Source organism: Sphaerodactylus townsendi, linkage group LG02 (assembly GCF_021028975.2).
Source record: "Sphaerodactylus townsendi isolate TG3544 linkage group LG02, MPM_Stown_v2.3, whole genome shotgun sequence".
Lineage (NCBI taxonomy): Eukaryota > Metazoa > Chordata > Lepidosauria > Squamata > Sphaerodactylidae > Sphaerodactylus > Sphaerodactylus townsendi.
In genome coordinates, this window is record NC_059426.1 from 20169569 (window position 1) to 20195292 (window position 25724).

The 25724-nt window shown below is 53.5% G+C and overlaps 1 protein-coding gene and 1 long non-coding RNA gene across 2 annotated transcripts in view; both read left to right on the forward strand.

The window, feature by feature from the left end:
* The first annotated feature begins 415 nt into the window (after positions 1 to 415).
* On the forward strand, positions 416 to 10838 carry LOC125427006. The gene is made up of 3 exons (XR_007243621.1): positions 416 to 535; positions 6832 to 6975; positions 10688 to 10838. It is a non-coding gene; the product is annotated as an uncharacterized LOC125427006 (long non-coding RNA).
* A 9972-nt stretch (positions 10839 to 20810) lies between these two features.
* ALS2 (alsin Rho guanine nucleotide exchange factor ALS2) overlaps positions 20811 to 25724 on the forward strand; it is a 38708-nt gene continuing 33794 nt past the window's right edge. Inside the window, exons 1-4 of the mRNA XM_048484459.1 lie at positions 20811 to 20822; positions 21511 to 21862; positions 23672 to 23840; positions 25055 to 25151. Coding sequence (XP_048340416.1) covers positions 20811 to 20822; positions 21511 to 21862; positions 23672 to 23840; positions 25055 to 25151 — 630 coding nt within the window. The remainder of the gene's footprint in view (positions 20823 to 21510; positions 21863 to 23671; positions 23841 to 25054; positions 25152 to 25724) is intronic.

Below are 25724 nucleotides of genomic sequence, written 5' to 3' on the forward strand. Positions count from 1 at the left end.
TTTATTTATGATATTTTATTTTACCACCCTGTAAAATAAATGAGTCCATTTATTTTCTGCTCTTCTCCAAATGCTATATTACCCTTCACTGTGGTCCAGTGTTTTTCCTTATACATACAGCATATATGGAATATGAACACTTGGAACATTTATGATCCTAGTGTTTCAAAGTGCAGGGGATGCAAGAAAACCTTTTCAAAGCATCACAAGCCTTCTTCGACTTTTCACTTCACACAACAAGGAGCAACAATCCATGGCTGACAGCGACAGAAAAGCTACTGTAAAGATATTGCCGCTCTCCCCGAGTTATTTTTTCACAACGCCTTTTACAGTAACTTGTCCCACTTCAGGCCCCGTCTGCTCGCTCCATACGCCCTATCCCCCCTCCGCCCCTTCACAGCCTGGCGGTGTAGCTCCTCCCCCTCACTCCAGCAGGCCCCGCCTTCCCCCTCCTCTTTACGTGAATCAGCTGATTTGAGCGTCCCTAGAAGCCGGCGAGGATCTTGGCGGTTAAAACGACGGCGCGCGGCTGTAGGTGAGACGGGGCTGGGGGTGAGACGGGGGGAGCGCGGGCTTTCGAATGGTCAGAGTTCCAACTGCCAATCACCTTCTCTCCTGCCCACTCCTCCCCGCCCGCGCGGTCTAGGGGAGCCAGTAGGGAACCCCAGCGGGGGAGTGAAACTTAAGTCACGTGCTTCTATGGGGGGGTCGTAATTGGAACAGCTTTTCCTGCATGACGTCATTGCTGCCCTCAGCTGTCATTTAAAAGCATATTCAAAAATATTTTTACCCCGCTTTATACCAGGTCAATAATGCGACATTATACGTATATGCGACATTATATGTGTATAATTTTCCATGCAGTCACCCGCCTCACCTTGTTTTCTTCTGAACTGAAGCAAAAATGCCTATCTTGTGAGCCTTTTGTCATTTGACTCGTTTTGAAGAGGGAGGAGGACACCCATGCCCCATAAACTGTTGCTTCTTTTCACCACTCCTTAATTTTTAGGACAAGCTGGAGAAGAGGCTTCCCAGACTGAAAATAAGCATATGAAGCATATGTGTATGTGCCTATACCTATAGTATAGGTGTTTCAGAGGGTAGCCGTTTTGGTCTGCAGTGGAACAGTCAGATTTGAGACCAGTAGCAACAACAAGAGACCAACAAGATTTTCCAAGTATGCACTTTTGAGTGCCACATACCACGGAGCTTTGACTGAAAGCTTATACCCTGAAAATGTCTGAGGTGGTACTGAACTCATATCTGCGTGTGTGCAAATATGAATGTTCTCTGAGCTGTGCCGGTTGGTTTAAAAAGGTCTTTAGCTGCTTGTTTGTAGTACCGGCAGTGCCAGTTACGGCTACACCTGCAGCTGTGGGTCAAAACAAGGTAGTAATTGCATGTTACCTGTTGCCTAAGATTGCTAACTAACTTCCTGGAGAAAAAAACATGTCCTGCCCCTTTAATAGGGGACTGATGTTATTTAAGGGTGATGCTATTTGTCTCTTTCTCATGAAGCACTTCAGCTGCCCTGTTTCCACAATGTAACCTTCTCTTAAAGGGACAAGACATTTTTCTTCAGGCAAATCTACATCAGTCAAATGTATTCGACAGAGTTCTGTAGGTGCCTTTTCTCCATTAGCCCAAGCACAGACTCTGGCAAAGTACCAGCAAGTAGGTTTAGAATCCTTTTTGTCAGCTGCGGCTTTCTAAATTGAACTTGTTTTTCCAGAGAGACTATGTGCTGTTTTACTGACTGAAGCAAGAATGGGTGCTATCTCCACCTCCCAGCCTTATTGCTGAGGGGTTAGTCCATTACAAATATATTTTGCAGAAGTATGTGGCCCAATAGCCTACCACTGAACACGGTTTCCAAAGGAAAAATGTGTTTGAAGGGAAAGTGGCAAAAACAAAATCAGAATTTAAAAAGGCATAACTGAACAGGGTGACATAATGGTGCCATCTGGCTTAGAGAGGTACTCATTCTATGGAGAGCTACATTTACAGTTACCATCAATCAAAAGATCTACATTTTACTTCTACCTCAGGCCTAAGGTCCATCTCAGGGATACTCACAGCTTACCCATTCTTCTGGCAGCTGCTGTTGCAAGGTGGGAACCACCCTGCCAGTTACAAGGCCTGCCAGGTAAAGTTCCTGCCTGGCTACCTGAAACATGAGGCAGGTGCCACAAGAGGCAGGGGAACAGTGCTTAGAACAGCCACAAGTGGCTCATGAACCACTGAAGGCCACTGAGGTAGCAGGTGTCCATGATTAGCACACAGCACATGCATTGTCCCTTAAGTACAGCTGGAGCAATAGTCTTGTCTGCAGTGGCAAAGAATTGCTGGTGTTACTTCAAAAAGTGTTGAGAAAACAAGCTAGTTTTTCCAGGATGGTGGGAGGACTTTCTTTGGCTGCTGCTTCCAGCTTATGACCCCTCTCGATCCCACAGGAACTGAGGGAGGAGCTGTTTCCCCAGTGGCTTCTGGAGGGACTTTTGTGTTGGATTGCTTTTGCCTCGGGGTGGAAAGTGAACTGTTGGCTCTGCTGCAGATTGTTTGATATATGATGTTTTGAAATGATTTTTATTGATGCATCATATTGACTAGTTTGTAAACTTGCCTTGGGGACCTTATTTTAGTTGAAAGGCAGCCTGTGAATAAACTTCTATGCATTTTGCTAAAGTAACGGAATCATTCTGAACAAAGTTCTTACAGGACAACCACAGGGCTGTTAAACCCAATGTTGCTGTCATGCAGTCTGATATTCAGAATGACCAAAGGGACTTGGGATTTGAAATTAGGTTTCTGATTGGCCTTCTGTCAATAGTCATATGTCCCATAGCGCATTTTGACCTTTCCCGCCTCAATGAAACACATAGCAGATTTGATTTAAGTCCCTAGTCTGTCAGACTTGATTTAAATCATGGTTTTCTACATAAAGTCTTGTTTGCTAGTTTAATCTTAATATTTACAACCAGATGAAGGTTTCATTTTTGAAAGAATAATTTTTGGATCAGTTTTGCAGTTGAGAATGGCCATACAGACCAACCCCCTGCTCAATGCAGGATCAGCCTAAAGCGCTGCTGATCGAAGACTGCCAGTGGGGTGGAGCTCACCATCTCCCTAGTCCAGGGGTGGCCAACCTATGGAACTCCAGATGTTCATGGACTGCAATTCCCATCATCCAATTGGCCATTTTGGCAGGGGCTGATGGGAATTGTAGTCCATGAACATCTGGAGTGCCATAGGTTGGCCATTCCTGCTCTAGGCAGCTGATTTCACCACTGAACGACTTACTATAAAAACTTTTCCTACTATCCAGTCAGAATCTTTCTGCCCGTAATTTAAACCCATTATTGGGTATGTCCCCGGGTGCCATTCCCCCCCCCCCCCCCGATATGCCTCTGAGCAGCATACATCCAATTGTTGTATTTGAATATTTGGATGAATTACAGCAAAAGAATACCCTAGAAGCTTTCTAAAATTCAAATACCTATCCCAAAACAAGACCATTTTAGCTTTACATCCCAGTGGGAAATGTGGAATATAAATGAAAATAATAAGAGGCTCTTTTGAATAAATATTTGAAATAGTGTTTATTTGAAGTAGTAATATAGCAATCCAGTCCTGTCTTCACATCATTAGAAAGAATTTACCCTTCCTTCAGCTATACATAGCTTATGTTTGCTTGGGGCTGTTAGCTGTTACCTCAACCAGCCACAGACTTTCAGTCTTTCTTGTCTGTTCCCCACTCACCTATCTCTCACAGCTAAGTACATCGAAGTTCTGCTCTGAACCACAGCCAGTCCCCCGGTCCCTAGGCAATCAAACTCCAATCTTAAGTGCCACTAAGTTCAGTGAGACTCACTCCCAATAAGTGTAGGCAAGGTTGTCTTTTCGGTCCCTTGGAGAGTCTTTCCACAAGTGAATGAATTAATAGGAAAAATGGTTTAAAGACCCAGGAGGAGGCTGTTTTGTTGTGCCGATCATCTTAGGAAGAGAGTAAAAGGAGCAAGCTGGCCCATGAACAGCGTTGGGACTGAAATAGTCATAGAAAGTGCTGTTAAGTAGCAAGTTGGCTCCATACTATTTTCTTTCCATCAGTTATGAATCTGATTTTTTAAAAAGAAGTTTGAAACACATATAGATCTCATTTTAACACACCTGGGTTGCTGTCAGTAGTAGTCTGGAAAGTGATCTCCTAGGAGTTATGTGATAAAATGGGATTGGGAAAATTGCACTGTAGGAAAAAAAAACCTGCCATATGAAAAACACACCAACAAAGATATGATTTTTTTGCTTTAATTCTGGAAAATGAGCATGGGGGGGTTATATAATAGGATATGTAATCTACAAAGGTTTAAGCGAATTTTGTCTGTGCAGGATGGTAGCCTGTGGATGTAGCAAACTGTCAATGTAAGGATCATATCTTTTCCCTCCCCCCAGTTCTGCAGACCTTTCTGATATCAATAATGTTGATAAGAGGGTTGTGTAGGCTAATAGCTCCATGGGTCAGTGCGCTGTATGGAACAAGGGGGCAAAATTGACCCCTCCTTGCTCTTTTACAAGCGCAGCATGAAGAGGTTAGAGTTCATGTATATCTTTTGACCCCAGGAATCCACTTTTTGGTGGGTGGGTGGGGGGTGTGCAAGCAAGATCTGATGAACTGTTGGATCTAACCCCGTGTATAGAGACAACTACCTGGGCCTTCTGAATGCGTTAATGGCACTATAATAAGGTATTTTGTGAAAAGTACAATTTTTAGGGATTAATGCTGAAAGCTAATGAGACTTGTAGATGTTTAGAATAGTTTTTTTTAATGAATCTACGTTGACTGAATTCCTCACAACATGTTAATTTGTTATCAGCAGCCTGATTAAACATGGTCTACTTCTGCTCTGAGTATTTTTCCCCTTAGGAAGAAAGGTTTGCCTATATATAGTACAGTTTTAATGATTCAGGATGTAGCATAACAATCCATTGTGTTGTTACATTTTAGGATATAAAATTAAAAAGTTAGCCTAAAGGGAGCGTGTTATTGAGGTAAATTAATTTGAATGGCCAGTTGTTCTTCAACATGCATTGCTATGTATTTTGCCAGAAAGCAACAAGCATAAAATTGACCACTGATCTCCCTCTTAGTTCTTATAGTCAGATGTTCTCAGTGTTCTTGTAAACACAACTAAAATTACTTAGACTGAGAATCAAATCCTGAACATTTCCTGACAGTCGCCAGTTGAATCTTCCCAAAAGTGTGAGAAATGGGAAGGGTAAGGTTTGTTTCACCAATGGCTGTTTGCAGCAGAATTGTTTTTGTCCAGTGAAGTAGAGTGTGTTCCAAGAAGCATGCCTCCAAATCCATGCAGTATTGCTGAAAATGCCAGTGCACGCAGTTGTGCATGTCGATGGTGCATGTCCACTGCACCATCTGTTGTGATATTTCTGCATGGCTGCTTATGGTACCGGATGTGAGTTTATCTAGGAGAAACAGAGTCACAAGCATGGGTGGTGTTCTGCAAACACCAAATGCATCTGAAAGCAGACCATATAGATTGGGTGAGGTCAAGATATGAGGATGTGGATGGAATATTAGCAAATTCAGACAGCTCTAAATGAGCCATAGCATCCCTGCTGTCTTGGGAAGGATACAAACCAGGCCTGGTTTCTTGGAGACTGTGAGGGAAAAAATGGCTTCTCAGTGACTGTGAGGGAAAGTGACTTAGAAGACTTTCTTCTCTTTTCTTACTCTTAAGTTTGGGACTGCTATTGTAATGTTTATTCATATTGTTTGTTAAAGCTTCCAGTCTGACCTTATTGTTTCCTTCCCCTTTCAATAAACATTACTTGTTGAAGTGTCTTCAGCTTTGAATGGGACATCCACACTCCTGTGGGCACTAATCTGGGCCTTTATGACTAAAAGGGTTACACATGTGTTTTAGGGATGATGTGTAGCCTCCTGCAATGCTTATGAGAAAGTGATGGAGTTTGTATAGTTCTTTTGTTTATGTTGTGTTGAAGTCACATGAAGGTGCCTTGCCCTGAATCAGACCGTGCGTCCATCAAGGGCAGGATTGCCTCCTCAGACTGGCAGTGGCTCTTTAGAGTCTCTGACAGAGATCTTCCACATCACCTACTTCAGTGGTTCTCAACCTTCCTAATGCCGCAACCCTTTAATACAGTTCCTCATGTTGTGGTGACCCCCCAACCCTAACATTTATCCATTTTACAGATGGAGAACACGGATGCAGAGCCTTAGGCGACCCCTGTGAAAGGGTCGTTCGACCCCCCCAAAGGGGTCCCGACCCCCAGGTTGAGAATCACTGACCTACTTGATCCTTTTCAACTGGAAATACCAGGGTTTGAATTGCATGCCAAACAGGGGATCTTCCACTGAGCCCGGTCCCCTCCCTAACTCGGACTCTGTCTTGACTTCTCTACAGTTCATATTTTCTACTTCTCAGGTAGACTCATAGATTGTAAGATCCAGCCCTCGGTATTGTTCTGCTGAAGCTGAAGGGTCAGAAACAATGCTGTTTTTCTCAGTGAAGAAAACGTTGAAGGAACCTAACTCTTCTGATTGTTTCAGCAACTTTAATTGGAATGACGCTGGCTAGAAACGTCTGGCAGTATTGTAGGTGTATTCTGTATCAAATGGCTTTTGTTCTAACAGTGTAGAGGCTTATCACAGGACCCGTGGGCAGAGTAAGTCTTACTTCTGTTTGCTGGTTTGTTATAAAATAGCTGGGATATTTTTACACATTCCACTGTTGTGTAGACGTCCATTCAGTTAGGTATCTGGGATGACCTTTTTTCCCTTGCACTTTTCAGTGATTTTGAAACACAGAAGCATCAGCTGCTGAATTTGTGTTTTGTTTCCAACTTGATGGTGTTTAAAACTATCTCATTCCATTATCGGAGGAATGATATTGTGATGGGGTATTCTTACTGACTAATGGACTCAAAGGAGAAAAGGTAAGATTGTACAATGTTGAATCTGTATACATTTGGCACAGTTTGAAACTAATAAGGAGCTTATAGATATCCATTAACATATTGTACGTGTAGATCCAACCAAAGGGTCGTAGTTATATAGAAAACTACAACCAATTAGTAGCTTGGTAGCAACCTTTTCCTGTGGATATAGGGATCATATCACTGTAGCCTTGTTCCATCTGTGCTTGCTTATGGGTTGCTCGGAGGTTCAATTCAAGGTTATTGGTATTGACCTTTGAAGCCCTGTATTAACTGGGAGCAGCATACCTTATGGACAACCTTCTCCCATATGAACCTACCCACTCACTCTGGTAATTTTGGGATCCTGCTTTGAAGGAGGCGACCCATCTGAGGCTAGCTAGGTGAAGACCCCAACAAAGGGCTTAGTCCATTGTGGTACCAAAACTTTGGAACTACCTCCCCTGGAAGATTTGCCTGCCTCCCTTCACTAGCAGGTGAAGACTTTCATTTTGTTTTGTTTGATTTACTTCCAGTAAGTTATTGGCCCTGTCCCCTGGTTTTAGTATTGCTTGTTTATGTGGTTTTTAAATTATTTAATCATTTGAATGTTGTTTTTAATTGTTTTACTGCTTTGTGTGTTTCACCTTGTAAACCCTGATGGGGTGGAAAGGCAGCATAAAAATGTTTTAAATGAATAATCAACATTGACTTAAATGTAAATCCACCTGAAACAAAATGATCGTAATCAGTCTTCATAAAACTGAAGGGACTAGCGAAAACATGACATATGGAGGAGAGAGAGCTCTAAGTTTTTGTTATTGCTACTATCAGGATTGTTATCTCATATATGACCTGCCCAGCTTGTGATAGCTGAGGAACACAGAGTATGATCTTCTCAGACAACTTAAGTATTTGATTAGATTTATCCTGGAAAGTCTTTTCTGGGATGGCCCAGGCTAGCCCAATCTTATCTAAATATCAGAAACTAGTCAGGGTGGGCCCTGGTTAGTAGTTGGATGGGAGACCACCAAGGAAGTCCAGGGTTGGTCGACAGAGGCAGGCAATGTCAGAACACATCTGAATGTCTCTTGTCCTGAAAATCCTCTAATGTCACCATGAGTCACCTGGGACTTGATGGCACTTTAAACACACATGCTGGAAAAACCCGTCCTTGGGGTATACTTACGATACATAGATTAGGATAGTGGTTCCCAAACTTTTTTGGACTCCTACCCCCTTCATTCTGTAAACACACCTCCGGCGCCCCCTATCCTGTAAAAAGCAGGGTTCAAAATAGTGGTTTGCATGACACACTTAAGAAGATAATGACAATTAAATTAAAAGCAGTAACAGCTATTTTACTAGGTTTATATATCATCCCTCTCAATATATGACAATTGCACACCTATTCAAAATCCAATTAAAACTTTTTAGTTTAATTTATTCAACAAAACTGTTGAATTCGACCCAGTGAGAAACATCAGAAAAAAAATCTGATAGTTTCCACCAGATTTGCCAAAATGATTCCATAGCTTAATCTATTGAAAATAAATGAAAAATTGAAGGGGCCCACCTCTATCACCCCACTTCTGACCCCTTGCCTCTTAGTGCCCCTCCCCAGGTAATCCCCAGGGGGCAGTACCACCCACTTTGGGAACCACTGGTGTAGGGCTTTAAAGATCAACACTAGCATTTAAATGGGGCCCAGAACCAGACTGGAAGACAGCAAAGCTGTTTAGGAACCTTGCAGCCAAGAACATAGGGAAACTGTGCAGGGGGCACAGTTTTTAGGCTAGCAGCACCACAATTTCAGGGATTTTTTGGGAGACCCTCCTGATGATACCACCCAAGTTTGGTGAGGTTGATTCAGGGGGTCCAAAGTTATGGACTCCCAAAGGGAGTTTCCAATGGGAGCTAATAGGAGATGGGGCTACACCTTTGAGGATCCATAACTCTGGATCCCCTGAACCAAACTTCACCAAACCTGGGTGGTATCATCAGGAGAGTCTCCTAAAGATACCCTGAAAGTTTGGTGTTGCTAGCTTAACAATTGCACCCCTGACAGCAGGCACCCCCCACATTTCCCCAGATTCTCCTTTTAAATCCACCCCCTTTGGCATGGATTTAAAGGGAGAATCTGAGGTCCGCAGTTTAAACATTGAAAGTGATGCTGTTTCAGGGTGGATTCCAGTATCACAGCGGCCGCCCTTGAGAGGGCGGGATGCAAAACTCAGATTTTGCACGGGGCTCCATTTTCCCTAGCTACGCCTCTGCCCAGAGGGGAAGGCAGAAGGGACTGCTGGCTGGGAGCCTAGCTGGTGGGGGGGGGGGGTGGGCAGGCGGGGCAGCGGAGTCTGCCATCTCTGGTCTTGGAGAGCTGCTTTTATAAGCACTGAGGCTGGGGCGGGGCTTGAGGAGGTGTGGCCACACCCCCATGGGTGGGTAGGGTCATGACCCCTCTCCCAATCACACCCTATAAATCAGTGGTGGTGGTGGTGGTGGTGGTGGTGGTGGTGGTGGTGGTTGTTATTATTATTATTATTATTATTTGTATACCGCCCTACCCCCGAAGGGCTCAGGGCGGTGAACACAAGATATATAGGCAGAGCACAAATAAAATTAACAAATGACTGGAAATAAATAGATTATGGCTCTGTACATATTAAAACACGGTTCTCAATGTGGGGGTCAGGACGGGACCCCTTTGGGGGTCGAACGATCCTTTCACTGGGGTCACCTAAGACCATCAGAAAACGGTCTTTTTATATTTTATATATACCAATTTTATGGTTGGGGGTCACCACAACATGAGGAACTGTATTAAAGGGTCGCGGATTAGGAAGGTTGAGAACTACTGCCATAAATCTATACCTACATCCCTGCTTGCAGCTTCTTTCATATCCACTGACATTTCCAAGAACTTTTCAAAGGCATTCCCACAACAATAGTTACACCTGGAAGTCACCAAGATATGTGCGACTGTGGCCTGTTCAGGCTTCTCCAGAAAACTTGCAAGAGGAGAAACATTGCTTGCATTCATTTCAATCTGGGCAGGCAGACTCCAGGAAAAAAAAGAAACCAGTGCTAGGAAGGATTGAAAATTTGATGACATATTATATATGTACCTTTAAAGCTATTCATCGTATCAAGGCACAGAGAGTGTAAATTATCAATAATACAGCGGCATCATAGAGTTGGAAAAGATCATAAGGGCCATCAAGTCCAACCCCCTGCCATGCAGGAATACACAATCAAAGCACCCCTGACGGATGGCCATCCAGCCTCTGTTTAAAGTAGAATTGTTCAAACTGTGACTTCTTCTTTAGAACTGGAGTACAGAGTACAGGGGCTGCACAGAATTTCCATGTGTTTGTTAGTGCTTGGTTGAAACGGAGAACTTTGCTTCTCTTCAGACCCTTTTTGTGAGATCAGCTTCTTGCTATGGCACCATTTACGCCAGCTTCTGAATCTTAGCTGTGTATTCAGTATGCTGGAGAAGGCGCACTGGGTTCTTTCCAGATTTGCATTGACCAGTGGTGGGGTTAGGCAGAGGCTTGGACAATCCTGCAACTGCATGTTGTGATTGGTTACTGGGCATTAACCATGGAGAGTGAGCAATAGAGTGCCAATGGTGTGTGTTTGTGTGTGAGAGAAAGAGAAAAAAAATCAGTGTTAACTCACATGTGTGTAAGAATTAAACTGTGTGCATTTATTTTTGCTTCCTCCGTAGCTCATCAGAGCAAGAAGGAATGAGAGAAAGGGGCCTGGTCTATACGTGGCAGGCGGGCGGCTGCTGTCCAGCACCAGAAAGCCTCCCTGGCTGGAGTGGAAAGACAGTATTGCAGGTGGCACTTGGCACAAACCATGGCGTGCTTCTGTCAGATGGTATGGAATCATTATTATCCTTAAATCGTCATCAATATTATGGGGGGTGGGGGTGGGTATCTAGGATGAAAAATACAAACAGAAGAAATGGTTTGCAAACATAGCAGTGCCGAGTGGTTTTTCTACATAGTTTATTTCAGCATTTTTTTCCTGATGTCTTTCCAAGGACAGATGCCCAAGGCAGCTCCCAACAGATACAGCCAGTGGAATTAACACCCAGGAATAAATAGGCTGAGGCCAGAAGGCCCATAAGCAAGGGACCTACATTGAGCTTATGGGTAGGCAGTTGCAGAGGTTGAGGGCAGCTGCTAAGAAGGCTTTTGTACAGGTTCCCCATTAAGTGCGTCTGTGATGGCTTCCCACAGCAGTTTCATCAGACAGTCTGGGACAGTGGTGGTGAACCTATGGCACTCCAAATGTTCATGGACTACAATTCCCATCAGCCCCTGCCAGCATAGCCAATTGGCCATGCTGGCAGGGGCTGATGGGAATTGTAGTCCTGGGGGGGGGGGGGGTGGGGGGGGGGGGGGGGGGCGGGGGGGGGGGGGGTGGGGGGGGCGGGGGGGGCGGGGGTGGGGGGGGGGGGGTGGGGGGGGGGTGGGTGGGGGGGGGGGGGGGGGGGGGGGGGGGGGGGGGGGGGGGGGGGGGGGGGGGGTGGGGGGGGAGGGGGGTGGGGGGAGGGGGGGGGGGTGGGGGGGGAGGGGGGTGGGGGGGGGGGGGCGGTGGGGGGGGGGGGGGGTGGGGAGGGGGGGGGGTGGGGGGGAGAGGGGGAGGGGGGGGTGGGGGGGGGGGGTGGAGGGGGGGGGGGAGTGGGGGGGGGGGGTGGGGGGCATGAGGGGGGGGGGGGGGGGGGGGGGGGGTGGGGGTGGGGGGGGGTGGGGGGGGGGGGGGGTGGGGGGGGGGGGGGGTGGGGGGGGGGGGGGGTGGGGGGGGGGGGGGGTGGGGGGGGGGGGGGGTGGGGGGGGGGGGGGGTGGGGGGGGGGGGGGGTGGGGGGGGGGGGGGGTGGGGGGGGGGGGGGGTGGGGGGGGGGGGGGGTGGGGGGGGGGGGGGGTGGGGGGGGGGGGGGGTGGGGGGGGGGGGGGGTGGGGGGGGGGGGGGGTGGGGGGGGGGGGGGGTGGGGGGGGGGGGGGGTGGGGGGGGGGGGGGGTGGGGGGGGGGGGGGGTGGGGGGGGGGGGGGGTGGGGGGGGGGGGGGGTGGGGGGGGGGGGGGGTGGGGGGGGGGGGGGGTGGGGGGGGGGGGGGGTGGGGGGGGGGGGGGGTGGGGGGGGGGGGGGGTGGGGGGGGGGGGGGGTGGGGGGGGGGGGGGGTGGGGGGGGGGGGGGGTGGGGGGGGGGGGGGGTGGGGGGGGGGGGGGGTGGGGGGGGGGGGGGGTGGGGGGGGGGGGGGGTGGGGGGGGGGGGGGGTGGGGGGGGGGGGGGGTGGGGGGGGGGGGGGGTGGGGGGGGGGGGGGGTGGGGGGGGGGGGGGGTGGGGGGGGGGGGGGGTGGGGGGGGGGGGGGGTGGGGGGGGGGGGGGGTGGGGGGGGGGGGGGGTGGGGGGGGGGGGGGGTGGGGGGGGGGGGGGGTGGGGGGGGGGGGGGGTGGGGGGGGGGGGGGGTGGGGGGGGGGGGGGGTGGGGGGGGGGGGGGGTGGGGGGGGGGGGGGGTGGGGGGGGGGGGGGGTGGGGGGGGGGGGGGGTGGGGGGGGGGGGGGGTGGGGGGGGGGGGGGGTGGGGGGGGGGGGGGGTGGGGGGGGGGGGGGGTGGGGGGGGGGGGGGGTGGGGGGGGGGGGGGGTGGGGGGGGGGGGGGGTGGGGGGGGGGGGGGGTGGGGGGGGGGGGGGGTGGGGGGGGGGGGGGGTGGGGGGGGGGGGGGGTGGGGGGGGGGGGGGGTGGGGGGGGGGGGGGGTGGGGGGGGGGGGGGGTGGGGGGGGGGGGGGGTGGGGGGGGGGGGGGGTGGGGGGGGGGGGGGGTGGGGGGGGGGGGGGGTGGGGGGGGGGGGGGGTGGGGGGGGGGGGGGGTGGGGGGGGGGGGGGGTGGGGGGGGGGGGGGGTGGGGGGGGGGGGGGGTGGGGGGGGGGGGGGGTGGGGGGGGGGGGGGGTGGGGGGGGGGGGGGGTGGGGGGGGGGGGGGGTGGGGGGGGGGGGGGGTGGGGGGGGGGGGGGGTGGGGGGGGGGGGGGGTGGGGGGGGGGGGGGGTGGGGGGGGGGGGGGGTGGGGGGGGGGGGGGGTGGGGGGGGGGGGGGGTGGGGGGGGGGGGGGGTGGGGGGGGGGGGGGGTGGGGGGGGGGGGGGGTGGGGGGGGGGGGGGGTGGGGGGGGGGGGGGGTGGGGGGGGGGGGGGGTGGGGGGGGGGGGGGGTGGGGGGGGGGGGGGGTGGGGGGGGGGGGGGGTGGGGGGGGGGGGGGGTGGGGGGGGGGGGGGGTGGGGGGGGGGGGGGGTGGGGGGGGGGGGGGGTGGGGGGGGGGGGGGGTGGGGGGGGGGGGGGGTGGGGGGGGGGGGGGGTGGGGGGGGGGGGGGGTGGGGGGGGGGGGGGGTGGGGGGGGGGGGGGGTGGGGGGGGGGGGGGGTGGGGGGGGGGGGGGGTGGGGGGGGGGGGGGGTGGGGGGGGGGGGGGGTGGGGGGGGGGGGGGGTGGGGGGGGGGGGGGGTGGGGGGGGGGGGGGGTGGGGGGGGGGGGGGGTGGGGGGGGGGGGGGGTGGGGGGGGGGGGGGGTGGGGGGGGGGGGGGGTGGGGGGGGGGGGGGGTGGGGGGGGGGGGGGGTGGGGGGGGGGGGGGGTGGGGGGGGGGGGGGGTGGGGGGGGGGGGGGGTGGGGGGGGGGGGGGGTGGGGGGGGGGGGGGGTGGGGGGGGGGGGGGGTGGGGGGGGGGGGGGGTGGGGGGGGGGGGGGGTGGGGGGGGGGGGGGGTGGGGGGGGGGGGGGGTGGGGGGGGGGGGGGGTGGGGGGGGGGGGGGGTGGGGGGGGGGGGGGGTGGGGGGGGGGGGGGGTGGGGGGGGGGGGGGGTGGGGGGGGGGGGGGGTGGGGGGGGGGGGGGGTGGGGGGGGGGGGGGGTGGGGGGGGGGGGGGGTGGGGGGGGGGGGGGGTGGGGGGGGGGGGGGGTGGGGGGGGGGGGGGGTGGGGGGGGGGGGGGGTGGGGGGGGGGGGGGGTGGGGGGGGGGGGGGGTGGGGGGGGGGGGGGGTGGGGGGGGGGGGGGGTGGGGGGGGGGGGGGGTGGGGGGGGGGGGGGGTGGGGGGGGGGGGGGGTGGGGGGGGGGGGGGGTGGGGGGGGGGGGGGGTGGGGGGGGGGGGGGGTGGGGGGGGGGGGGGGTGGGGGGGGGGGGGGGTGGGGGGGGGGGGGGGTGGGGGGGGGGGGGGGTGGGGGGGGGGGGGGGTGGGGGGGGGGGGGGGTGGGGGGGGGGGGGGGTGGGGGGGGGGGGGGGTGGGGGGGGGGGGGGGTGGGGGGGGGGGGGGGTGGGGGGGGGGGGGGGTGGGGGGGGGGGGGGGTGGGGGGGGGGGGGGGTGGGGGGGGGGGGGGGTGGGGGGGGGGGGGGGTGGGGGGGGGGGGGGGTGGGGGGGGGGGGGGGTGGGGGGGGGGGGGGGTGGGGGGGGGGGGGGGTGGGGGGGGGGGGGGGTGGGGGGGGGGGGGGGTGGGGGGGGGGGGGGGTGGGGGGGGGGGGGGGTGGGGGGGGGGGGGGGTGGGGGGGGGGGGGGGTGGGGGGGGGGGGGGGTGGGGGGGGGGGGGGGTGGGGGGGGGGGGGGGTGGGGGGGGGGGGGGGTGGGGGGGGGGGGGGGTGGGGGGGGGGGGGGGTGGGGGGGGGGGGGGGTGGGGGGGGGGGGGGGTGGGGGGGGGGGGGGGTGGGGGGGGGGGGGGGTGGGGGGGGGGGGGGGTGGGGGGGGGGGGGGGTGGGGGGGGGGGGGGGTGGGGGGGGGGGGGGGTGGGGGGGGGGGGGGGTGGGGGGGGGGGGGGGTGGGGGGGGGGGGGGGTGGGGGGGGGGGGGGGTGGGGGGGGGGGGGGGTGGGGGGGGGGGGGGGTGGGGGGGGGGGGGGGTGGGGGGGGGGGGGGGTGGGGGGGGGGGGGGGTGGGGGGGGGGGGGGGTGGGGGGGGGGGGGGGTGGGGGGGGGGGGGGGTGGGGGGGGGGGGGGGTGGGGGGGGGGGGGGGTGGGGGGGGGGGGGGGTGGGGGGGGGGGGGGGTGGGGGGGGGGGGGGGTGGGGGGGGGGGGGGGTGGGGGGGGGGGGGGGTGGGGGGGGGGGGGGGTGGGGGGGGGGGGGGGTGGGGGGGGGGGGGGGTGGGGGGGGGGGGGGGTGGGGGGGGGGGGGGGTGGGGGGGGGGGGGGGTGGGGGGGGGGGGGGGTGGGGGGGGGGGGGGGTGGGGGGGGGGGGGGGTGGGGGGGGGGGGGGGTGGGGGGGGGGGGGGGTGGGGGGGGGGGGGGGTGGGGGGGGGGGGGGGTGGGGGGGGGGGGGGGTGGGGGGGGGGGGGGGTGGGGGGGGGGGGGGGTGGGGGGGGGGGGGGGTGGGGGGGGGGGGGGGTGGGGGGGGGGGGGGGTGGGGGGGGGGGGGGGTGGGGGGGGGGGGGGGTGGGGGGGGGGGGGGGTGGGGGGGGGGGGGGGTGGGGGGGGGGGGGGGTGGGGGGGGGGGGGGGTGGGGGGGGGGGGGGGTGGGGGGGGGGGGGGGTGGGGGGGGGGGGGGGTGGGGGGGGGGGGGGGTGGGGGGGGGGGGGGGTGGGGGGGGGGGGGGGTGGGGGGGGGGGGGGGTGGGGGGGGGGGGGGGTGGGGGGGGGGGGGGGTGGGGGGGGGGGGGGGTGGGGGGGGGGGGGGGTGGGGGGGGGGGGGGGTGGGGGGGGGGGGGGGTGGGGGGGGGGGGGGGTGGGGGGGGGGGGGGGTGGGGGGGGGGGGGGGTGGGGGGGGGGGGGGGTGGGGGGGGGGGGGGGTGGGGGGGGGGGGGGGTGGGGGGGGGGGGGGGTGGGGGGGGGGGGGGGTGGGGGGGGGGGGGGGTGGGGGGGGGGGGGGGTGGGGGGGGGGGGGGGTGGGGGGGGGGGGGGGTGGGGGGGGGGGGGGGTGGGGGGGGGGGGGGGTGGGGGGGGGGGGGGGTGGGGGGGGGGGGGGGTGGGGGGGGGGGGGGGTGGGGGGGGGGGGGGGTGGGGGGGGGGGGGGGTGGGGGGGGGGGGGGGTGGGGGGGGGGGGGGGTGGGGGGGGGGGGGGGTGGGGGGGGGGGGGGGTGGGGGGGGGGGGGGGTGGGGGGGGGGGGGGGTGGGGGGGGGGGGGGGTGGGGGGGGGGGGGGGTGGGGGGGGGGGGGGGTGGGGGGGGGGGGGGGTGGGGGGGGGGGGGGGTGGGGGGGGGGGGGGGTGGGGGGGGGGGGGGGTGGGGGGGGGGGGGGGTGGGGGGGGGGGGGGGTGGGGGGGGGGGGGGGTGGGGGGGGGGGGGGGTGGGGGGGGGGGGGGGTGGGGGGGGGGGGGGGTGGGGGGGGGGGGGGGTGGGGGGGGGGGGGGGTGGGGGGGGGGGGGGGTGGGGGGGGGGGGGGGTGGGGGGGGGGGGGGGTGGGGGGGGGGGGGGGTGGGGGGGGACTACAATTCCCATCAGCCCCTTCCAGCATGGCCAATTGGCCATGCTGGAAGGGGCTGATGGGAATTGTAGTCCATAACATCTGGAGTGCCAAAGGTTCGCCACCACTGACCTAGTCTGTAATGATATGTTCAAAATAGTTTTACTTTGTAGAAAGGCCATTACAGTTTAACCTACCATGTTTCTTACGGCAAACAGTCTTGTGTTTTGTGTTCTGTGTGTAGTTTACGGGTTCCCCCGCCCAGCTGCAGTTGTACATGTGCAATTAAGCCACATGTGTGATGTTTACAATGCAATCCAGAACAGAGTGGGTTTAGATTGGAGTAACTCTGTTCTGGATTGTACTGTTAATCCCCTGCAAATCTTGTTTTGCACTTTGGCTTCAAAGCCCAGTATACCTCAACAGTTTTTTCAGATCAGCAAAAAATATTGCTTATTCCATATGTAGCTTTGCATCCCCAAAACCATACTTCAGAGATTAGTAAAACTCTGGATGTTATTCTTTTGATACAGTAATATCTTTTCTACATTTAATTGGGCTGACCATCCTTACTTCCTTGGGATTTTTATGCTATACTCAAAAATCCTGTGAAGATACCTCGAGTGTTCCTCTATGAAACCCTTTCAAGAAAAGATCTATACATATCTCCCACACAGAGCATGTCAGCATTCCCTCCAGATCCCTAGCTTGCTGATACAGTCTACTGATGGTTGAGCCCAGCTATGGATGAATTATATATGCATATACTGGGCACTACTGAAGAAAACCCCAGTGAAAAATCCTGAATGCGTGTGGTTTTGAACTGCTGAAGAGTGTGTGCTCTTGAAATATAACAATTGCTGCGAGTGTGAATAGCTTGTTTTCTTTAAGATGGGGGAATAATCTCCTCCTGTAATCTCTTCACCTCTAATATTGGAAAATTGCCTCTGTTTCTCAGAAGCATGAGGTACAACATCACTTGACTAGTAATACTAGATATTAATGTTCACATACACATGGTTTACCCACAAGGGAGGTAAACAAGCATGACGTGGGTGCAAGGAAATGTGAACTTTGCAATGGGACACCACTTATAAGAGCGAGGGGGCAGGCAAGGGAGAAATTTGGGGTTTGTTATTTTATTTTTGGTTTTAGCTTTGGATGTTTAACCTACTAATAAGCCACCTTGAACCAGGAGGGAAGGCAGGATATAAATGTTTTAATAAATAAATAGATAGAATTCTTTGGAGACTGAGAAATTTTTCATTATTAGTTTAATTCAGAGATGATCATGATTTCAGAGGTTTTTCTAAAGCAGCGGTTCTCAACCTGTGGGTCACAACCCCTTTGGGGGTCGAACAACCCTTTCGCAGGGGTCGCCTAAGACTCTCTGCATCAGTGTTCTCCATCTGTAAAATGGATAAATGTTAGGGTTGCGGGTCACCACAACATGAGAAACTGTATTAAAGCGTTTAATACAGAAACTGTATTAAAGCATTAGAAAGGTTGAGAACCACTGTTCTAAAGCATTTGTGGAATGTCTTCTTCTAATTCCCTTTGTTTTGAAACCCTGAAAATGCTAACTGTGTATCTCGCTGTCAAGTTATCAGTATTTTATTTTTATCTATAGTGAGCTAATGAACATAGTGGCTGGCTTGCTAATAAAACAGAAAGTTTAATCTGACTGGAAGCTAAACTTTTAAAAATAAGCGGGTGAAAATGTAAATAAAGAAATAGAGATTGTTGCGTATAATCCAAATGTAAACACTTCCTTTTATTTTTATGGATACATAGCACAATTGATATGTTCGGTTTTGGGTGCTAGTTGAAGAATATGGTACTAATAGTTCTGGTGACATAGAGAGGGTATATTGATGATGACCCTTCTTACAAGAGGGAAACTCATAGGAAAGTGAAATTTCCTTTTCCTCTGTCTCTTCACCCGGCTGCCTTTGACTTACCCCCTTCCTGCTTTAGCTCACCTATTCTAGTATGCTTATGATCAGCAGTTCCAGGGTCTCTTGCTGCTGCATTTTTGAAAGCCATTTGGTGTTGCTATGGGAACTCATAGTGCTGCTGGGACTCCCCATTTTTAGGGGCTTCCCCCCCCCCACACACACACAATCTTTGATTTAGGGGGAAAGCCCCTGGTAGATTTGTAGGATTCAGTTACAATGCTGCAACTGACCTATTGTCTGGATTTTTGTATCCACAGGCAGCCAGACCTTGGATGACTTAAATACCCAAATGTTAATTTTCTGACTTGATACGGTTAATGAAGGCTGCCTCTGAGCTGGGTTTTTCAAACAAAATTGCACCAATTTTCTCTTCCTCAAAGGGGCAAAGTAAAATATAGAAGCAATACACATATAAACAAAACATATTCAGTCCACCAGGACCCATTCAAATTTAAACCAGGAGGAGGAGGAGTCTGGCTTGGTATAGAACATCTGCTCAGCAGGCAGAAGGTCACAGATCTAATACCTGGTATATCTAGTTCAGGGGTCTGCAACCTGCGGCTCTCCAGATGTTCATGGACTACAAATCCCATCAGCCCTGCCAGCATGGCCAATTGGTTGCAGACCCCTGCTCTAGTTTAAAGAGTCTGGCAGTAGGTAGTTTGAAAGACCTCTCCATAAGACCTTGGAGATCCTTTTGCAATCTGAGGTGACAGTACTGCCTTTGATGAACCAAGGGTCTGATTTAGTATAAAACAGCTTCATATGATGAGCAGCCTGTGGCTGCTTCTGACTCACACAGGGTCACGAGCTGCCAGCCATGGACTAACAGCAAAGAGCCCTTTGATCTTTCCCTCTGGCCTAGCCCAGGATCCAAATACTGCAAAAAGGGGAGGTGCTCAGCTCCGATCTTATTCAGTTCACTCAAATGTTCTGAGTTTGGCTGCAGAGAGCATGCCTTCCCGCTGTCAGCAGAAGTCAGTGGTATCCGCATTGGCAAGAGTATGTAACATCAAACAATAGGGCATTCCTTTTATTGGCAGAGAAGTTATAAATAAGCAGTAACAGTGCTGGGGCTTTGATTTATGGGCAGATGTTTACACAAGAGTCAGTTTTATGTCTGGCTTGAAAGTGAGGCCCTTTGTTGCATAAGTGGAAAGCTTGGGGCAGTACCGGCACAATTATAGCAACAGAAGTTGTCTCAGTCTTTTCCTGAAAGGAAAACAATGCTCAGACTGGGGCAATGGAGGAGATGATGCAGTAGGGGAAATCCATCTCAGAATAAATAAAGTGACAGTACTGGAATACTTGGCTACTCTAAATGAATTCAAGTCCCCAGGGCCTGATGAACTACATCCACTGGTATTGCAAGAACTGGCAGAAGTAATCTCAATCACTTGCAATAATTGTCAAGAATTCCTGGAGAACAGGAGAAGTTTCAGCAGATTGAAGCAGGGCAAATGTTATTCCCATCTTCAAAATGGGAGAAATAGAAGTCCCAAACAGTTAACACCCAATCAGCCTGACATCAATACTAGGAAAGATTCTATAACAGATTATTAAACAGATAGTCTGTAAGCACTTAGAGGGGAATGCTATGATCACTAAAAGGCAGCATGGATTTCTTAAAAGCGAGACTTGTAAAAGGGAACCGGGAGTCTTAGTGGAACATGAGTTAAACATGTTCAACTAATTTTGGCTAAATTAGTTGAACCTGAGTCCTGACTCCACAGTAAGAAAGCCAATGCGATTCTGCATCAATTGTAATATAGTGTCTAGATCAAGGGAAGTAATAGTACCACTCTATTCTGTGTTGGTCAGACCCCACCTGGAATGCTGTGTCCTGTTCTGGGTGCCACAATTCAAGAAGGATATTGACTAGCTGGGGTATGTCCAGAGGAGGGCAACCCAAATGGTCAAAGGGCTGAAATCCATGCCCTGTGAGGAGAGTCTTAGGGAACTGGGTATGTTTAGTCTGGAGAAGAGAAGGATAAGGGGGTGACATGGTAGCCATGTTTAAATATTTGAAGGGATGTCATGTTGGAGAGGGAGCAAGCTTGTTTTCTGCTGCTCTAGAGACAAGGATATGGAGTAATATATTCAAACTATGGTAAAAGAGATTGCACCTAAACATTAGGAAGAACTCTGTGATGGTATGGGCTGTTCGACAGTAAAATACACTGCCTCAGAGTGTGGAGGTTTTTAAACAGAGGCTAGATGGCTACCTGTCGGAAGTTCTTTGTGTATTCCTGCGTGGCAGGGGATTGGACTGTTTGTCTCCTGAGGTCTCTTCCAGCTCTATGATTCTGAGTGTTTCACTGAGAGCGTTTCACTGGGTTTTGTTTAATTAATCTAAACTTTTGGTTAAATTAGCGATAAAATTCTTCTCTGCTTCTGGATCTGGCTACAGTATTTGTGGACAATCCTTGCATCAGAACAGTATGCGTAAATTAAAGAATGCAAGCCATTTAACTGAATAACTAGTCCTCCAGTCTGATTTGGAAGTGTTATGAAAAGTAAACATGTCCATCCAGGTATTAGATTTTTTTCCCCCATCACAACTGGTTTATGGTGATCCCATAAGTTTTTCCAGGCAAGAGATGTCCAGAGGCGGTTAGCCATTGTCTGCCTCCGCATCATGCCCCTGGTATTCCTAAATATTTGCCAGTATCTAGTCTGAGAATGTGTGACTGGTCCACGGTTACTCAACCAGCTTCCATGGCATGAGGAGGACTTTGAACTGGGGTTTCCCAGATCCTAGTCTGATTCCTTAATCACTACATTGTGAGAGAGCAGCAGTGGACTCTAATGGACTCTAATGTGGAGAACTGGGTTTGATTCCCTGCTCTGCCACTTGAGCTGTGGAGGCTTATCTGGGGAATTCAAATTAGCCCGTGCACTCCAACACAGGCCAGCTGGGTGACCTTGGGTTAGTTCTTCGGAGCTCTCTCAGCCCCACCCACCTCACAAGGTGTTTGTTGTGGTGGGGGGGAAGGGAAAGGAGATTTGAGTCTCCTACAGGAGAGAAATGGGGGGTATAAATCCAAACTCCTCTTCTTCTATACCATGCTGGCTTTCTCCCCCCCCCCCTTTTTTTTTTTGATCTTATAGTATCATAAAATCAAAAATAGTGCCAAGGGTGGTCTGACCTTGTTTTAAAATTTCCTGATTCTCCATTGCCCAATAGAGAGACTTCTTGAATGTCTTTTACTGTATTTCTAGCAGTCTCAAGAAGAGGATCTCATCGCTTGCTTGCCTGGCCCAACTGGTCCTGGTGCATCTGCCCTTAATAGCCTGGTTGTCTCTTGTGCGTCAGCAGTTGGTGTGAGAGTAGCTGCTACCTATGAAGCCTTGTCTCTGAAGAAGGTAATTAGCTTCTATGGCACGACTCCTGGCGATGCAGCATCTCCGTCTAGCAGTGGTTCTCCTGGCCCAGACGGGCTGAAGGAGAGCCGAGAGGAGCAGGTCAAGCTGGAGTCCATGCAGGGTAAGAAGAGTTCCAGCTTGGTGGACATTCGAGAAGAGTCTGAAGGAGTCTGTCGAAGGCTCTCCTTACCTGGTTTGTTATCACAAGGTAAGGTATTCGGAGATGGCTCTTTAAACAAGTGTGTTTCTGATGGTGGTGGCGGCGGCGGCGGCGGCGGTGGTGGTAGTGGAAAGTGCCGTCAGGTCACGGCCAAATTACAGTGATCCATCATGGGATTTTTGAGACGTTTTGCCATTTGCCTGCCTCTGAATAGCAGCCCTGGACTTCCTTGGAGGTCTCCCATCCTAGCCAGGGTCAAGGATGAGAGTGTGTGACTGGCCCAAGTTAATCTAGCAAGCTTCTGTGGTATGCATGGGGATTTGAACCTGGGTTTCCCAGGTCCTAGTCTGATGCCTTAGCCACTACACCAGTGATGGCGAACCTTTTCAAGACCGAGTGCCCAAATTGCAACCCAAAACCCACTTATTTATTGCAAAGTGCCAACATGGCAATTTAACCTGAATACTGAGGTTTTTGTTTAGAAAAAAACAGTTGGCTCCAAGGCGTGCGTTACTCAGGAGTAAGCTTGGTGGTAGTCGATGGCTTTGCTTTAAAGCAACAGTGCAACTCTTCCAACGGGTGAATCACAACCCTAGGAGGGTTTACACAGAAGCAAGCCCCATTGCCAGCAACCGAGCTTACTCCCAGGTAAAGGATTGCGCTGTAGTTCTTCGCATGAAATTCAGTGTGGTTTAACAGCGCTTAACAGGGTTACCTACACTGCTTCCCCAAAAGTAGGTCTTAGGTTTGATGCTAATAATCGAGCCCAGCAGCCCAGGCCAGCCTAGATGTGCGGGGGTGGGAGACTCTGTTTGCGAGTGCCCACAGAGAGGGCTCTGAGTGCCACCTCTGGCACCCGTGCCATAGGTTCGCCATCACTGCACTACACCATGCTGGCTTTCTATTTGCTTCACTGTAATTCATAATAGTGAGATCTTGCCTATGACTTAAAAAAAATTTAACTGCATTGACTATGTGTGATCAACAGTATTGCTCTGATAATGCCGAGACTCATTTACTGGACATTTAACTGTTTACTGGCATTTAACTGTTCACAATAAAACCATACTGTGTAACAGAGGCCACACATTTCAAAACTGTTTTCTTCTTGGCAAGCATAATCCTTACGTTATCACTCTGCTAATTATGTTTTCCTTTCCAAAACACAGATAGCTAGCGTGAAACACGATTGTCTCTCTTCCCACAAGTTTCATGGGAAAAGACTTCAGTTTTCAACCTGGCTGGATTTAAATTGCAACCTAATTGCACAGTATCCTTGTAGTTCAAGGAACTACATGTAGTTCATGGTGCTACATGTAAGAACTACGCATGAGAACATGGTGGGGCACTGTTTGCTCTGATGTGATCTTAGCCTTTCCAAAGGACAGACTAGCAGATGTCTTGGAAAGTAGCCCTTGATGGACTCTAAATTGGGATTTTGAGTAGTTCTGGGGATTTTTTAAAAAAGTGCTTCTGTATTCTGGCTTAGTTGATCCATAAATGCTTTCAAGAAGAAACTTTGCTCTTCCTTTCTAACTTAGGCTCATTCCGCACATGCAGAATAATGCACTTTCAAACTGCTTTCAGTGCTCTTCAAAGCTGTGCGGAATAGAAAAATCCACTTGCAAACAGTTGTGAAAGTGGTTTGAAAACGCATTATTTTGCGTGTGCGGAAGGGGCCCTTGATAAATTAAAATATTGTAGTGAATTGTTAAAATGACTTCTTGGTAATGGGCCTTTCAACAATTGTTTTGAGATGGTGTGATGGTTCTGTTAATCATTTGTATTTGTCCACAGCAATAATTCGTTTTCTTTGTGACTCTGAGGATTATTTCCTCTTGTTTTCTTTTGTAAAAGTTTCTCCGAGGCTCTTGAGAAAAGTAGGACGGGCTAAAATGAGGACAGTGGCACTCACTCCGACCTACAGTGGTGAAGCTGATGCACTTCTCCCATCCTTGCGGACTGAGGTGTGGAGCTGGGGAAAGGGAAAAGCAGGACAGCTAGGACATGGTGATGTCTTACCAAGGTAAGGCATCCCTGAGGAAAGCTGTTCCATGCCAGGTTTTTTCACTAGTGGGGGATGGCTGGTTAACCTTCGTTGTTGGTTAGCTAAGAGGCGCTGATAAAGCCATTAATTTTGTATAGAATAGGGGTATGCACCATTTTTTCCTGATATTTTTGGGAGGTTTGGCTTTAAAAGACCCAGAAATTTTTGAAAAAGCCAACGCCCATGACTTCTCTTTTGAATTTGGGGGGTCTTTTAAAGCTGAACCTGAAAAATTCCAAGCCACAAAAATGAATTCAGGGATTGGCCAAGCCGACCCCTATATTTCGCTTGTCTGCCTCCCCTGCTGCCTCCAAAACTCATCGGGCTTCAGAGGCAGCGGGGGAGAGTTGCGTGCAGGGATTGGCTGAGCCAACCCGTTCACTCAGCTCTGCTGGCTAGGCCTTGGAGATACCTGAAAGCTGAAAAAGCCAAAGCTCTTTTTGTCTTCAGCTACCGTATATACTTGCGTATAAGCCGAGTTTTTCAGCCCTGTTTTAAGGCTGAAAAATGCCCCCTCGGCTTATTCACGAGTCACTGCTTACCAGCCGGCTCTTCAGGCCTCTGCCGAGGCTTGGGGCGTGGCCAGGACGACCTCCCTGCGGCTGCTCAAGCCACTTGTTGCTGCCCTCCTCGGAGGGTGAAGGGGAGCCCTGGCTGGCTGGGCTTCCTCAAACCCCAGGAGGCAGAGGGAGCTCCTTATTTGGGCAGTGACTCCCCCTGATGGCCTTGCCCAAATAAGGAGCTCCCTCCACCTCCAGGCTGGGTTTGAGGAAGAATGACAAGCTCTGCCTCCCAGCTTCCCACCTTCGGCTTATACATGAGTCAATACGTTTTCCCAGGTTTTGGTAGTAAAATTAGGTGCCTCGGCTTATACACGAGTTGGCTTATACATGAGTTTATATGGTATTTGGCTGTATCAGGATAGCCTTTTTTAATTTGGCTGGAAAAATACCATAGCAAAGCCAAAATGGGCTTTTTCCAGCTCACCTATATCCTGATACCCAGCCATATTACAGAATTTACTATATTAATCTCATCTGTAACTGGGTAAGGAGAACCTGGTGTCAACATTGTCATGACATTCTCCTCTGTATTGCTGATGATATTTAAAATAATTTTTATTAACCACCTGTGCAACATTATGTGCTGCTCGTTCATGTTGAAGAACCTGATTTGCTTTTGTGGGTTCACAGGCTCCAACCGTTATGTGTAAAAAGTCTTGATGGCAAAGAAGTAATTCATTTGTCTGCAGGTGAACATCATTCCTTGGCACTCACTGCCAAGTCACAGGTATGTGGATAAAATATCGCTCATACTTCCAGAGCATTGTTTGTTCTTCCTGTGTTTCTACTTCCCTGATCAACCTCTGACATGATTCCAGGTTTGTGTTGAAAGAAAAATCTCAAGCAACATTCGTAACAGCTTTTGGCACAAACGTATACATCTTTGAGAAAGAAATAAGTGAAACCATTGGATTTTAAACTGAAGAATGCATGTCTGTATAAGAACGTTCCCCCTGATTTAAGTAGCACGTGCGAGCCTGATCTTATCCTATCTCAGAAGCAGAGTCGGCCTGGGTAGCATTTGGATGGGTGACCTCTGAGGAATACCAGAGTTGTTATATGGAGACAGACAATGGCAAACCACCTCTGTTAGTCTCTTGCTTTGAAAACTTTACAGGGTCACTATAAGACAGCTGTGACTTGCTGACACTTTCTACCACCACAAGGACATTCACTGAAATGTAGAGTGTGTGTCCCGCTAACCTGCCTGTCTTCTGCTCCTTGCTTGAGTCATCAGGAATTCATTTTTCTTCAGGAGATAAGCAGGCAGCAGTGAGGACTAGGAAAGGAAAGACAAAGT